Below are 14,299 nucleotides of genomic sequence, written 5' to 3'. Positions count from 1 at the left end.
TGGCATTAAACTTCGCCTTAATAGCTGTAAAAAGTGTTGCGTTGGCGTTGAGATGTTTTGCTTTAGTTGGAGGTCAGAGGATGGTTCAGCTTATATAATAGAATACTTTTTGAAGATTATACACATCGATGTAATCATTTAAGAAGAAGATAATATTAATAAATCTATAAATACTGATAAAAAATATTGCAAATTTATTAAAAATCTCTTTTATTCGTAGTAAATTCTCTCAAATTATTCGTAATCCGGTTAAAAACGCGATTGCAAGCTCTTAACCAATGAATTGATGGATTTCCTGATTAACTTTTGGTAAAATACCAATGTATTATCATTATGTCGGAAAACATGTTCATAAAAATCCTAAAATGTTCGCATTTCGTCATTATATATTATCAAGACAATTTACTAAGAGTTTATCAGAAAACTATCTGCAATCCCGTTTTTAACAGGATTACCAATAATTTGAGTAGATTCCTATAAAATACTCACTTTTCTCCATATAACGGCCTCTGTGGTCGAGGGGTAAGGCTCTCGACTTGCTATCCGAACGCGTGGGTTCAAATCCCGGCGTGGGCAACTAAATTTTATCTAACGAATTTGTGTTTTTTGTCGCTTGGTTTTGGCCGTGTTTGGTGACCATATCTGAGTAGCAAGATAATCTCCACCTTCCTCTTCCTCATCTCCTTCCTCGCCTCACTACCTTCAGCATCACAACATACCCCATAGTCTCACTGGCTCCAGACAGTTGGGAACAGTTGGGACGTTTGTCCGGTATTAATATTATAAAATAAAATATGAATCGGATAGATGTATCCGAGACCACTCTCTAGAGATGTTACACATAATAAATTCGAGAAAGAAATTTGTAATAAACAAAGTTAGCAGCAAAAAAACATGACAATTATTTAATTAGGATTTTTGTTACTTTCGACAAAAATTTGGAAAAATATTCAGGTCTTAAGAGCTTAGTGGTTAGAGCTTTGTCCCGGTAAAGTTCGATCCCCAGTTGCGACCATTACTTATCTATTATTATAATATGTTCTTTAATGATAAGATGGTGTTGTTGAGAATCTTGGTCCTATATAATGCTTTGGTTCCAGGCCCCGTGTGCGCTGGTGTGGTCGGGCTGAAGATGCCGCGCTATTGTCTCTTCGGCGACACCGTCAACACGGCCAGCAGGATGGAATCCACTGGATCCCGTGAGTACAAACACTAATGCTTTACACCATTTTCTATTCCTAGCGATTCGGGATGAAAAAAGGATGTGTTCTGTTCTGGTAGTTGGAAGTTGGTATCGTGAGTGGTATATCTGTATTATCTATTGAGAATCCCGCGTGCATGTTTGCAAACATAACATATGTACTGTTAACTCATAGCGTAACGAATATAATAATAATAATAATAATAATAAAAACATTTATTTGCCAATAGATAAATTTTACTTTTTTTTTCATAAATTCTATTGACAAAAAGGTCACTGCTCAGCTATGCAATCCGGATCTCTCCGGGAATGCAGCTGGTTTTCAGCAGTGCCTCCAATATAATAATAATAAAAATATATACATATTTAGGTATAATAATAAACAATGAAATAATATTTTCAATAAAAAATGAAATCAACACAAACAAATAACAATAAAAATAGAAATAGTAAGTATACAAACCAGTGCAAATTAATAATATAGTCAACAAAAATTCAAAATAAACAATAATCGCAACCACATCTACCTAAGTATTCCCTTCATTGTAACGATAGCAACCATTCGCGGCAAAGCTTTTTGAAGCAATGCAACGATGTCGATATTCGAATTGACAGTGGTACTTCGTTCCAAAGCTTTGAAGAAGAATAGCTATAACTCCCCTCAAACACAGTATATCTATGTGTGTTAACTTCATATTGTAACATGCTTTTATTAATCAATGAATAGAGTAAGAGTTGTGACAGCTATTGCTTTGGCTTATGGGCTTTCACGTTTTGGTGGTTTCACCTCACATTTTTTTTTTATTTTTTTTTTATTTTTTTTTTTTATTTTTTTTTTATTTTTTTTTTTTATTATTTTAATATACATCATACGGGTTACATTAATACATACATATTTTGCAAAATATAATATTAAGGTTCATATATGGTCATGTATACCATGTATCTTACGAATATGTATCTATCAAGAGATACAGTAACCAGGTAGGCAATTGTGCCAAAATCTCCTAGTGAGGTGTTCACAGAACATTACTACCTAAGCTTCAATCATGTATATACAGTTGCATATCACACTTCATTCTACTACTACGTTTTATATATTGAACATCTATCTGTATTACTTGCACCCAATTTCAATTTGTATACCTATAAATTGTATATATAAGTGAATAGAAAAATAAAAAAATAGGTACCTATAAAACTCATTATGATAAAGGTTATTGAAGATGCTTTCATGATTGTGAACTAGGGTTATGTTCAAGGTGTTGCCATTTTTTGACGATTTAGTATCCTGTCCATAAAAATTATCTCTTCTCTAATGGCAACTATCTGTGTTGATCAGAAGTATGGAAATAATGATCGGTATGAAAAAGAGTGTCGTGTAAAGCAGGTATTAGTTCGGGGTGTTGCCTCACTGTAATACGTAGCGACAAGAAATGTTGGCTAACTGGATGAAGATGAATTGATTTCCCTTCTCACTTCGGAACCAGTTTTGGTGTCCGAGGAATTAAGGGCTTTCCTTCTCTTATTTGAGTAGAAACCCTGTTTACTTTTTCAGCTCCCCAAATATTCAAGCAATCTTCTCTGTAGCCAAGATCCAAAGCTTTAAATTTGTGTGCTCAAAGGCCTAGTTTCAAAATTGTGTGTGATCAAAAATAAGCACTGCTTTGCACCTGGTCATTTCCCTGATATTCCTTGCATTGTATAGTATTTTTGTATTCTTTAGTGTTTAAAATAATAAAATAATATGTATCATATAAAGTAGAATTTCCCTGGCGGACGGCGTATTTTGTTTTTTGCCTCAAGCAATCAAGAAAAAGGTCACTATAGACTGTATAATTTATAAGTTATATTTAGATAAACCACCATTATCCTCTTATGGGTAACGTAGGTACAGACAATAAAATATGTTGATGTAGGTAGCACTTTGTTTTTTACATACACTGAGAAAAATGTGTATTGCTATTTTATTAAGAATCTCTTCATATTATTCATAATCCGGTTAAAATCGGGATTGCAGGTCCTTAACGATCGAATTGATAGATTTCCTGATAAACTTTTATAATTTCGTATTAAAATAACCTAACATTTTCGCATTTCGTCATCATATATATTTTCGAGGGAAATGGAGGTGCATGAACACGTATTCCGATATATCAGAAATTTACTGAAAGTTTATCAGGAAACGGCCGGCAATCCCGTTTTGTTATTTGAAAAGATTTGAATAGATTAGCAATACACATTTTGGTGCTTTTAGCATTGGTTGTAGGTAGTATGTATTGCGCTGTTCCAGCTCTGAAGATCCACTGCAGCCGGTCGTGCGCCCTCCTCCTGGAGCGGCTGGGCGGCTACCAGCTGGGCGAGCGCGGGCTGGTGGCCATGAAGGGCAAGCTGGACCAGCTTACCTTCTGGCTGCTGGGCGAGGCGGAGGGGCGCCAGAGGGACAGGCAGAGAGGCGCGCGGCGGCCCTCCGGCTCGCCCAGGCAGCCCAACCCGCCCAGGTCCTCGCTCAAGAACAAGCACCTCTCCAAGAGCCCGCTGCTGAGGTACCCGATGCATTCATTACCTTTATTGCCACTAAGAGATGAACCAGGAACCACGGAGAACCGCGGACTCCATAGTCACTTTGCATTATGGGAGTTATTGCGTAACTCATGAACAATCTTTTTCTCACAATTAGTACGGTGTGCACGTCACGGCAGGAAAATAACGTATTTGTATCACCAATCATTTTATTGAAAAAGTGAAGCTTGTTATTCAAAATCAAATTAAAAAAGTTATTTGTTTTTTCAAATTGAGATTTTTCGTCAAAAAAACCGAAAAGATGATTGATAAAATGTTAGTAGCAATATGACAGTTGGGACTGCGCGGTATTAAAAAAAAGTTAAGTATTCATGTTCCTAATTACGTATCTTAACTTTTTTAAATTGGCTTGAACCATATTTTTCAACTGAAATATTAGGTATCAGAATAATTAAGATTTTTTACTTTTTCAAATTCGACAGCACACAATCTTTTTTAAAAATTTTTTTTTATATTAACTCCACACAGGAGGCCCTGAAGAAAATAATTTCCCTAAGGGCCTATGTCATCTTTGGGGATACTGTGTGGAGGGTCTTTTTGTGGAGAAGAAGGAGTGAACATGGGTCTTGAAAAGTCCCATGTTGTAGGAGGGAGGAAACACAGAGGCCGGCAGTTCGTTCCACAGCCGAGCTGTTGAACTTAAGAACGAATCGTAGAATCTAAAATCATAATAACGATGGGAAGTAGTTTTTTATCATTGTTTCCGAATTGAATTCGTTACTTTATGTAGGTAAACATAAGTCTCTCCTGTAAATAGTACGTTTTGATTATTACAAAGTTCTTTAATCCAAGATAAGTGTATCAGACGTAATCGTGTGACACACAAGACTGTAAATGGGGCTGGTGGTCAGTGGCGGCCGGTGGTCAAAATATGTGGCGGTTCACCGGATTACAACATTAAGTCCGAAAATAAATTAAATAAAGGTACATACCTATTTATAAAGAAGTTCTATTCTCCGCTCCTTTTGTTTAGCGAAGACCTCTATGACTCTCGTGTTGAAATCAGGCATAGACTGAATAAACCTTTTTTCAATGCTTAACACTGATAGAGCGTTCAGTCTGTCCTGGCTAAACGTGTTTCTTAAAAAGGATTTTATTCTTTTTAACGTTGAGAAACATCTTTCGCTTTCAACTGAAGTCATTGGAATGGTGCACACAAGTTTTAGTAACTTCACAGTCTCGGAAAAGTCTTCTAATAAACAAGTACTATAAAAAAGTTGTAAAATTGATAAAGAAAGCTCCGTCAGCTTTTGAAAAATCGTCGCGGGCGTAAATTGCACAGAGTTCACCTTTTAACTGAATTTTATTTAGGAAGTCATATGTTTTAAGAGTCACATTGAAATCATGTTCTGGGAAATTTGACCTGTACACGGTGAATTTTTCGCAATCGAGTAATGTTGCTGCAGAAATATGTTTACTGAATTCAAAGCGTTGTTTCATTTCGGACAGAATTGTATCGCAGACCTCTTTACAAATAATTGATTTGGCGGTTTTTAGTCGTTTAGTAGGTGGCTCAGGAAAATTGTCTGTAGAATTGCGTACATTTTGAACAGATTTTTCTAACTCATTGAGGTTATTTCGGATTATAACGGGATCTAAGTTTTTTAACTGCAATTGTCGGAATAAAATATCACAATGCGGCATAATTTTTTGGAAAAAATTCAACCAATAAATAAATGTTTCATCTTTGAGGTAGCGTAAGAGCATATCAGCTTAATTGATGGTATTGCTGTCATTGTCGGATTCCAAAATCGTCTCCATGCACTCAATTAGGGATTCGCGATTGGTACCAACGGTTTTAATTGTCCTTATATTAAAATTCCACCTCGTCTGAGAAACTGAGGGAATTTTGCGTTTCACTATTTCATTTAAAATATCTGTTCGTTTCGACGACCGCGAAAAAAACTCGGGGAATGTGTGCAAATTCGAAAAAAACATTTTCACTTCTTTACTTTGGGACACACTTTTTTCTACAATTAAATTTAGTTGATGGGCGTAGCAGTGGATGTAATGCGCATACGGAAAAACATTTTGAATTTTGGCCTTAACCCCGCCAATTTTCCCACTCATTACAGAAGCACCGTCGTAGCACTGAGCAATGAATTGCTTCGGAGATATATTTAAAATGCCAAGTTCTTGAAACAGCGAATCTGATAATCCAACGGCACAGTGGGATTTTGGTGTTAAATACTTCCAAAACCGTTCGCAGATTTCGCCATTCCGTTCGTAACGAATGATCATTACCATTTGCATAACTGTGGATACATCAGTCGTTTCATCCGCTTGAATCGCTACAAATTCACACTTTGAAATTTGTGATTTTACTTCGCTGTGATACACTTCCAAAATTGCATCTAATATTTCATTTTGTATTGTCTTTGAAGTACCCTTGAATATAGAGTCTGATTCCATATGCTGCTTCATTGCCATATCAAGTTCGACCACAAAATCAATTAAACCACGATACACTCCGAGATTAACCGAGTCTCTTTTTTCGTCATGTCCACGCATAGCTAATTCAAATGCACCACAAAATTTTACGCAATCAATAAGTTTGGACAGGATGTATCGATTTTTATTAACTAGCTCATTATGGTGTTTAACTTGGGCACGGTAGCCTGAATCCAATTGCATTCTGATGTCAACTTTTCCTAAAACCTTTAAGCTTAAAACTTTTTGCAAATGTAAATGACAAGAATCATGTTTTTTGATTTTTTCAGAAAGGTGAGTTAAATCAGTAACACCGCTAATTGTCCAAACTGAATCAACATCGTAAATTAAACACGGAAAACAAAATAAACTATTCAATTGATCACATCCACAGAGCCAAGAAGCTTTGTTATACATTGTTTTGTTAAATGATCGAGTAAACTTCTTCGATCCAGATTTGCACTCTTGTTTTATTATCAGTTCAGGTTTAGGTGGACCGGCATTTTTTATTATCACTTTGTTTTCAAAACTCGACCTATTGTTCTTAATATATTCCACATTCAAACTCATTCTTAATTTATACGTTGAACAAACACAAAAGTAAACATATATTGGTATAACCTGCAATTGATATGCCTTATTAATAAAATTGATATACAAGATCGATATAACCTGCAACTTCAAAACTTTCGCAGAGTAAGAAAAGTTTTAAATTCAACAGACAGTGTCCGGCAAAGGCGACGGCTGACTGAACTGATAATAAGTAATCTGACCATCATTCATATCTTAATGACAAATTTTATCTTAAATGCTTGTATCGAAGAAGCGAAACATTCGCTGAAAATAGCAGATGGTTAATTGAAACCACGATATCGACAATAACATCAAACATACGCGTTTTAGTTTAACTTTCTACTGAATAAACCGTTCCTTCTGATGTGGTGGTAAAACCCCGAACGCCGTTCATGATATGGTATTATTTGCAAAGAATAGTATGAACTGGTATGTACCCACGCTTTCGACTGTTCCACAGAATATGCGACAAAGCAGTCAAATTTTGGATCGCAATCGAAAACGAACTGCTACGAACATAGGCACAAGTCGGTCTGCAAGTTGCGCGCTAAGTAGGTACCTTTTGAATGAGATATTATAACCGAACCGAGTTTCGTATTGTGATTAGCCATGTCGGAAATATTGTTGGTTGTTCGGCGCTCGGGAGCACATATTAGCTGGCCGCCACTGCTGGTGATCCCAATCTGTGGAGGCGTGAGATGTCGTCCTTCAGTGGCGTGGAGGGGTAGAACGGGGCCGTCTCTGAAGCCGCTGTAGAGCTGGTCCGATTACTTGTCGCTTGTTCTTGATGCTGATTCCAGGTCTGGTCCGAAGGGGTAGGCAGTCCGTGGTCCAGGGTGAGGCGGGGGTCAGAGTGAAAGAAGGCGAGCAGAGTCAGAAGTCGGAGCGAGGTAGAGGGCAGAGCAGAGAGAGAGGTGTAGAGCTGGTGGTGGTTTCTGGAGATCTCACGTTTTGGTATCTATGGTATCTATGGTATCTATTGTGCATTGACGAGTTTCGGGGAAATATTTTCTCCATGTCTCGTGAACTGAGGGTGTAAAGTACCTGGGGGATGGTTTTTTTCTACCCGATGAGTGGGCTGCCTATAGCAACTTATAGGACTGTAATACTATTTTTTTTGTATTTTTTTTTTTTTTTGTCTGTAGGTATTTTTTTTTTTAATTTTATTTATATATATTTTTTTTTTTGTAAAAGATTTTTTTTTATTATGATTTTTATATATTATTTTAAATTAATGTGTTTGTAAAATTTATACTATATTTTTTGTATATCTGGTTGCAATCAATTTTTTATTTAAGTCCACTCATCAAGGGGGGAAGGTAATAGAGACTGGGAATGGATAGGTGGGTTTGTCGTCGGGACTTGAGCGCCCGAGACATGCTATGCTCGGGTTTGTGTGCATAGGAAGTTTCGCATAGAATGATTTGGCTAATTCTACCACATGTGTTTTAAATGGGGGGATTTTCGTGCCTGAATTAATAATGCTATTTCGGACAAACCAAGGGCTTTTGGTATATCTTATAAGTGTGACATTCTGGAATGTGGCAAGACGTTTTGTGTTTCCTGTGCCCCAAATGGGTGAAGCGTATGACATGATGGGGCGTATTTGTGTTTTGTAGATGAGTAGTTTGTTTTGTATGGAAGTTTTTGAGTTTGAGTGTAGCAACGGGTAAAGGGCGTTGGATGTGTTTTTAGCTTTTTGTAGAGTGATATTTATGTGTTTTGTCCATGTGAGTCGTCTGTCAAGTGTAACTCCAAGATATTTGGCCGATTTTTGCCATGGTATAGTTTGGCCGTACATCGTTATTTCCTCTCGCGGGGCGCGGCTGCCTTTTCTACGAGAGAAAAAGACGGCCACGCTCTTTGAGGGATTCACGTCTATACGCCATTTATCGTACCAATTTTGGAGTAAATCTATGTTTTTTTGCAGTCGGTACGTAATCATCCTAGGTGAACAGTATCTAACCATAGCTGTGGTGTCATCTGCGTACAGAGCTTTGTGAGAATTTGAGTTTTCAGAGAGGGGGATGTCGTGAGTGTAGACATTGAAGAGGATTGGAGAAAGCAGAGAGCCCTGCGGGACCCCTACTGTCATGAAACGTTTTATTGAAAGAGCGCCACCGTATTTTACTTGAAAAGTACGTTGGCGTAGAAATGATTTGAAAGCACCGAGTAGTTGGGGATCGATGCCTGTTTCGTGGAGTTTGAGAAGCAGGCCGTTTATCCATACTTTATCGAAAGCTTTGGCTATGTCCAGGAAAATGGCGCCAGTTGATCGCTTGGTATTGAAGCCTCCGATAATAATTTCGGAGACTCTGAGGAGTTGATGGAGGGTGGAGTGATTTGATCTAATGCCGTTTTGCTCTTCAGGTAACGTTGAAACCTCGTCAATGTGCTTGAGGAGCCGTGTCAAAAGGATCTGTTCGTAGATTTTACCAATATTTGATAGAAGGCTGATTGGACGGTGATTTTCGCAGAACAGGGGGTCTTTTCCCGGTTTTGGGATGAGAATGACGTGCGCGTGTTTCCAGTTTTTCGGGAAATAGCGCAGTCTGAGGGCAGTGTTGATGAGATTTACTATCGCTAGTATTCCTTTTTGGGGGAGGGCTTTAAGAGCGAAATTTGTGACGCCGTCAGGACCGGGGGCTTTTTTATTTTTCCGGTTTTTTATAGCGCGGATAACCTCGGCCGGGGTAGTAAAATGAATGTTTGTATTGGGGAGATTATTTAAAACATTATTGATTTTGCGGTTGACTTTTGCAATGTGATCTAGATCGGCGTGTTTGAAGCTGGGGCTGAATTGTTTTGAGGGCCTGTCGCCCGTTTTATAGCCGCCAGCGGGCGCACGACGCGCACACGGGCCCACTTTCTCTTTGATTCCTGGAATCCGTGAGCCGTGTTTGCGACGCTATCGCGGCGCCCCGCCGGGCCGTCTACCGCCGCTCGGCCGGTAGTTTCGGGCCGTGGTCGAACGTGACCACGGCCTTCCTTTGTTTGGGCACGATCCGCAGAACCGTGCCCGTGGGACGTAATGACGGTGTACCACCGGTCATTTGTGACGCTATGACGGCGCATGGCGCACGGCACGGCTTCCCACTACGTTTTGGCACGGTTCTAACAATCGTGCCCGAATTAAAATATGATTATGATTTTACCAGCTCTCACAATACTTCTCTGCCCGTATACCTCTAGCCAAGCTCCGACGTTTCGTTTATTGTAACAATTTTACATTTTACATAACAATTTTACATTTTACATAACAATTTTACATTTTACATAACAATTTTACAGGCAGTTTATTCATTTTAAAAATAGATTGAAATATGGGGCGACCGCGTCCGATCCCGGAGCAGTACGTCCGTTACAATTAGGTATTAACCCTCGTAAAATGAAAGTTGAGAAGAACTTAAATCTCAAGTCCTTAGAAAATAACGAACTTGCCAAAAGCAGATGGTTCGAGGTTTGCTGCTCGTGCTCACGGATAAAAAGCAGTATTGCTAATTTACTAAGAATCTCGTCAAATTATTCGTTATCCGGTTAAAAATGTAATTGCAGTCATTAACGAATGAATTAATAGGTTTCCTGATAAACTTAAGTATTAGTAAATGACTAATATTTGGATGATTTGTATAGCGCCGTTTTAAATAATAATATTAATATTTTGATGTATAGCGCCGTTTTTGTGCAAAATCACCTCAAGGCGCTGTACAAATATATAATACAATTCTTCAATGATTTATTTTATTACTAACTATAGACTAGTAAAAATATTATCAATTTATGTCCAACAGATTGCATCCACCGGTTTGTCGATAACTAATACAAAGCTATATGTACAATGAATTTGATTGATGAACGTGATGCTAGAATTTACATATGTTATTATTCTTATTTATGTATATGTTGTACAAGCAGATAATATACAGTACCATACGTACCTGTTAGGTCACTTGAGATTAATACTGTTTATTTTTTATAAGAGACATTTAGAAACAGTTTGCCGGCACAGGACATAATTGGACTTTCCGGTATTTATTTCAATAATACAGGTTTTCCAATAAGAGGTGTTATTTTGATATTCAATCGTAAAAGATCAATGGTTTCGTTGCTTGTGTGACACGTAGCGCCGTCTTGTTGAAAGTAAACGTTGTCCAGATCAATTCCGGCCATAAAAAATCATTAATCACCGTAACTGTTGCTCTAGCCTCATTGTCGAAAAATTAAGTTCCAATGACTCTGCCGGACCATAAACCGCACTAAACAGTCACACGTTGAGAATAGAGAGGCTTTTCAACAATAATTCTTGGGTTTTCCGAGCCCCAGATGTGAAGTGGAAATGGGCCTCATCACTCAAGATGATTTGCATTTGATTCACTCAAGTGAATTTTAATAATTTCAATGCGTTGTTGAAGCGTGTACCGTTCCATTTTTATTAATAACGTAGTTTCTACTTGTCAAATGTAAAAAAATGACATCTTCAAAAGTAACATCTAGCGAAATAGCGGGCTATTCAAAATAACACTTCTTATTGGAAAACCCTGTATATATTTGTTCTTTAATGAACGTGTTTAGGAAAGCAAAATCCAAATTTATGCTGGGCGGTACTACAGTTCAAGGTTTTGATCAGAATTCAATTTCCTAAATGTGATTCATCCCTCGGTATGAGACAGATTTCGAATAATGTAAATCCAATGAGAAAAGTGTGATTAGGATTATTATAGGTAATACAAGAATGCCACTCGTGGGGCGTGAGAGCGTAAAAAGGTAATTATTACTCGATACTTCTGTAGAAGGCAATCACTTTGTGGTTTGACGTATTTAATAAAAATAAAACCGTTATTTTGTTTAAAACCATGATTTTTTATTAATTTACTGACCGACCGGTTTCGTTAAGCTCAAACAATCATTCCGGAAAACGGTCGGTAAATAAATGAATAAAAAATCGTGGTTTTAAACAATATAACAGTTTTATTTTTATAGGTAATTTTTTTAGTTTAGACCTGAATTTTGTTGAATGTTCCGGAGGGAGTTTATTCCAAGCCTTTGGCCCAGATGCTCCGAAAGCGCTTAATAACCATGTCGTATAGGATCAAGACTGCTATACTTATTAGGCGAGGTTGAAATTGATTTTTTACTTCTTCCAGCGTTGTGGCTATGAAAGAAGACAAAATTCCGTTAGAATCAACAGTGTTGATTGGCGAAGAGGCGTGAGATGTGGAGGCACGAATGGATTCGATTTTTTCCCGAAAAAAAATCGAGAAGGCCTCCGGGGTAACATCTGTATTCGTTGGAACAGTGACTTCGGAAATTACAATCTTGAGTTGCATGAACGTCGCGGGTTCTAATCTTTTGGGATTTATTTTACTTGTATATAGTTTTTGAGAAAGGATCCACTCGTCTTTGGACGTTACAAAAGCGTTTTTTTCTATGCACCTATCTAATTTCCGCATAAAGGCCTGAACAAACCGCCGCGTTCAAAGCGCGTCCGCGATCCCGTGCACGGTGGCGATCAGATGTTGTGTATGAACTTGTAGCAACGTGTTCACATCGAAGCGTTCTCTGATTGGCCGCGGCGTCCTGTGCAGCGTCTGGACGCGGCGATCGCTCGCGTCCGCGATCAGTTGCTGCTTGCAGGATCTGCACGCTGCACGCAACGTAATTATCTCTGAGTTTGTGGTATTTCTCATGATGTCGGATACAAATACAGAGAGAATGATCAACGAAATTAGCATCTGCCGATGGTTTTTTCATGTTTTCAGCAATTAAATTACAATTATTATCACTTTCGATATAAAATATAATAAACATAATCGATTAGCTATGAATATTCATATTTTTCCGATATTGAATCGCTTATTTTGAGATGTGTATTGACTACACAGCACCGGAACCCGTGTATTTTTTAGCAGAGTTCTATGTTTATATTTTGTACAAAAGAAGTTGTAATTATTATATATGTGTTCGATTAATTTGTTTTATGTAAGTGTAAACCATTCTTAAGAATTTTGTCCCCATTAATCTGATATTTAAAATATTGAAACCGAAAGAAACTCTTGTAATTAAAATTCATTAAAAAATAGTTAATTCAAATATACATAAATTCTAACAAAATTACATTATGGGTTTCATTTTATCCTACCAACCCGTCGAAATTATTTATCTTACCAAACCGTCTTTTAAGTAAATTTACACTTTTCAGGGGCTTTTTCACCATCTTCCCAATAGCTTATCTACCCTAATAACGAATATTATTAAAATAAAAATCAAATACATGCAGTGGTTAAAAAAATCGGCCAACTTATCCAATATATAGCCACTATACATAGGTTCGATTACCGAATTATAAACTCCAACTTAATAAATAAATAAACCGTAAATCGTAAATCGAAAATATTCGTTATTAGGGTAGATAAGCTACTATCTTCATCATCTGCAATAGCCGCTAGAAGTAATAATTCTTCTTCAGATTCGTCTCCAAACATGATTATGATTATTTAAATGGTTCCCGCTCCGAGCTATACCTACCACACAACCGACACGAACAAACGAGTGCCACGGACGCCAGCTGATCGCTAGTTGATCGCTAGTTTGGTGTGAACGGTTCTGCACGCACACAGGACGCTCACCGTGAACGCCATCGCGGACGCAAAATGATCGCGGCGGTTTGGCCTTGCCTTAAGTCTCTTGTGGTTTCGGCACTCATCGTCAAACCAGCCGTCAGACTCTCGAACTTTTCGTGTTTGTGTCTTGTCGTGTGTCTTGACAACTTCAATTGGCGTCTTTGTTTCCCAAACATTGGGTGTACATAAGAGAGAGTTCTGTAACTCTTCAGAAAATCACAAAAGCTAAATTTACGCCATTCCCTCGATACAAATATGGTACTTTAATGTCAATATCAGTGCAAAGAAGCCGATGGTCTAACAGTCCCGAATATCTGCTAAGAGCGGTGGACAACTGTTGAGTTGAAATGAGTACATCTAATGTACCACCATCATTTTGTGCAAAATCACTTCAGGGGCGCTGATATATATTATACGTTGTCGGAACATGTGCTTATGAAAATCTAAATATTTTCGCATTTTTCGTCATTATATGTCAAGGAAAATACAGGTGTGATGAACACGTGTTCCGATTTATTAGGAATTTACTAAAAGTTTATCAAGAAACGGCCTGCAATCCCGTTTTTAACCGGATTACCAATAATTTGAAGAGATTTGCAGATGTGGATGCAAGATCGATAACAAATAATCTAAAAATACAAAAAAAATATTATTCACGGGGTCTCACAAGCAATCACTGGGTCTCGAGAATTCACGGGGTATCAAGCATTCACGGGGTCTCAAGCATTCACTGGGTCTCAAGAATTCACGGGGTATCAAGCATTCACGGGGTCTCGAGCATTCACTGGGTCTCAAGCATTCACTGGGTCTCAAGAATTCACGGGGTATCAAGCATTCACGGGGTCTCAAGCATTCACTGGGTCTCAAGAATTTACGGGGTATCAAGCATTCA

At 37.9% G+C, this 14,299-nt stretch overlaps 1 protein-coding gene across 1 annotated transcript in view; it reads left to right on the top strand.

Moving 5' to 3' along the window:
• LOC149408915 (uncharacterized) overlaps positions 1-14,299 on the top strand; it is a 208,607-nt gene that overhangs the window by 190,602 nt on the left and 3,706 nt on the right. The window contains exons 26-27 of the mRNA XM_089650310.1: positions 1,101-1,199; positions 3,495-3,747. Coding sequence (XP_089506436.1) covers positions 1,101-1,199; positions 3,495-3,747 — 352 coding nt within the window. The remainder of the gene's footprint in view (positions 1-1,100; positions 1,200-3,494; positions 3,748-14,299) is intronic.

Source organism: Hesperophylax consimilis, unplaced genomic scaffold (assembly GCF_061612785.1).
Source record: "Hesperophylax consimilis isolate HC1 unplaced genomic scaffold, BYU_Hcon_1.0 scaffold_42, whole genome shotgun sequence".
NCBI lineage: Eukaryota > Metazoa > Arthropoda > Insecta > Trichoptera > Limnephilidae > Hesperophylax > Hesperophylax consimilis.
Note: the sequence above shows the minus strand (reverse complement) of the source record. Positions and strands in the feature narration are given on the sequence as shown.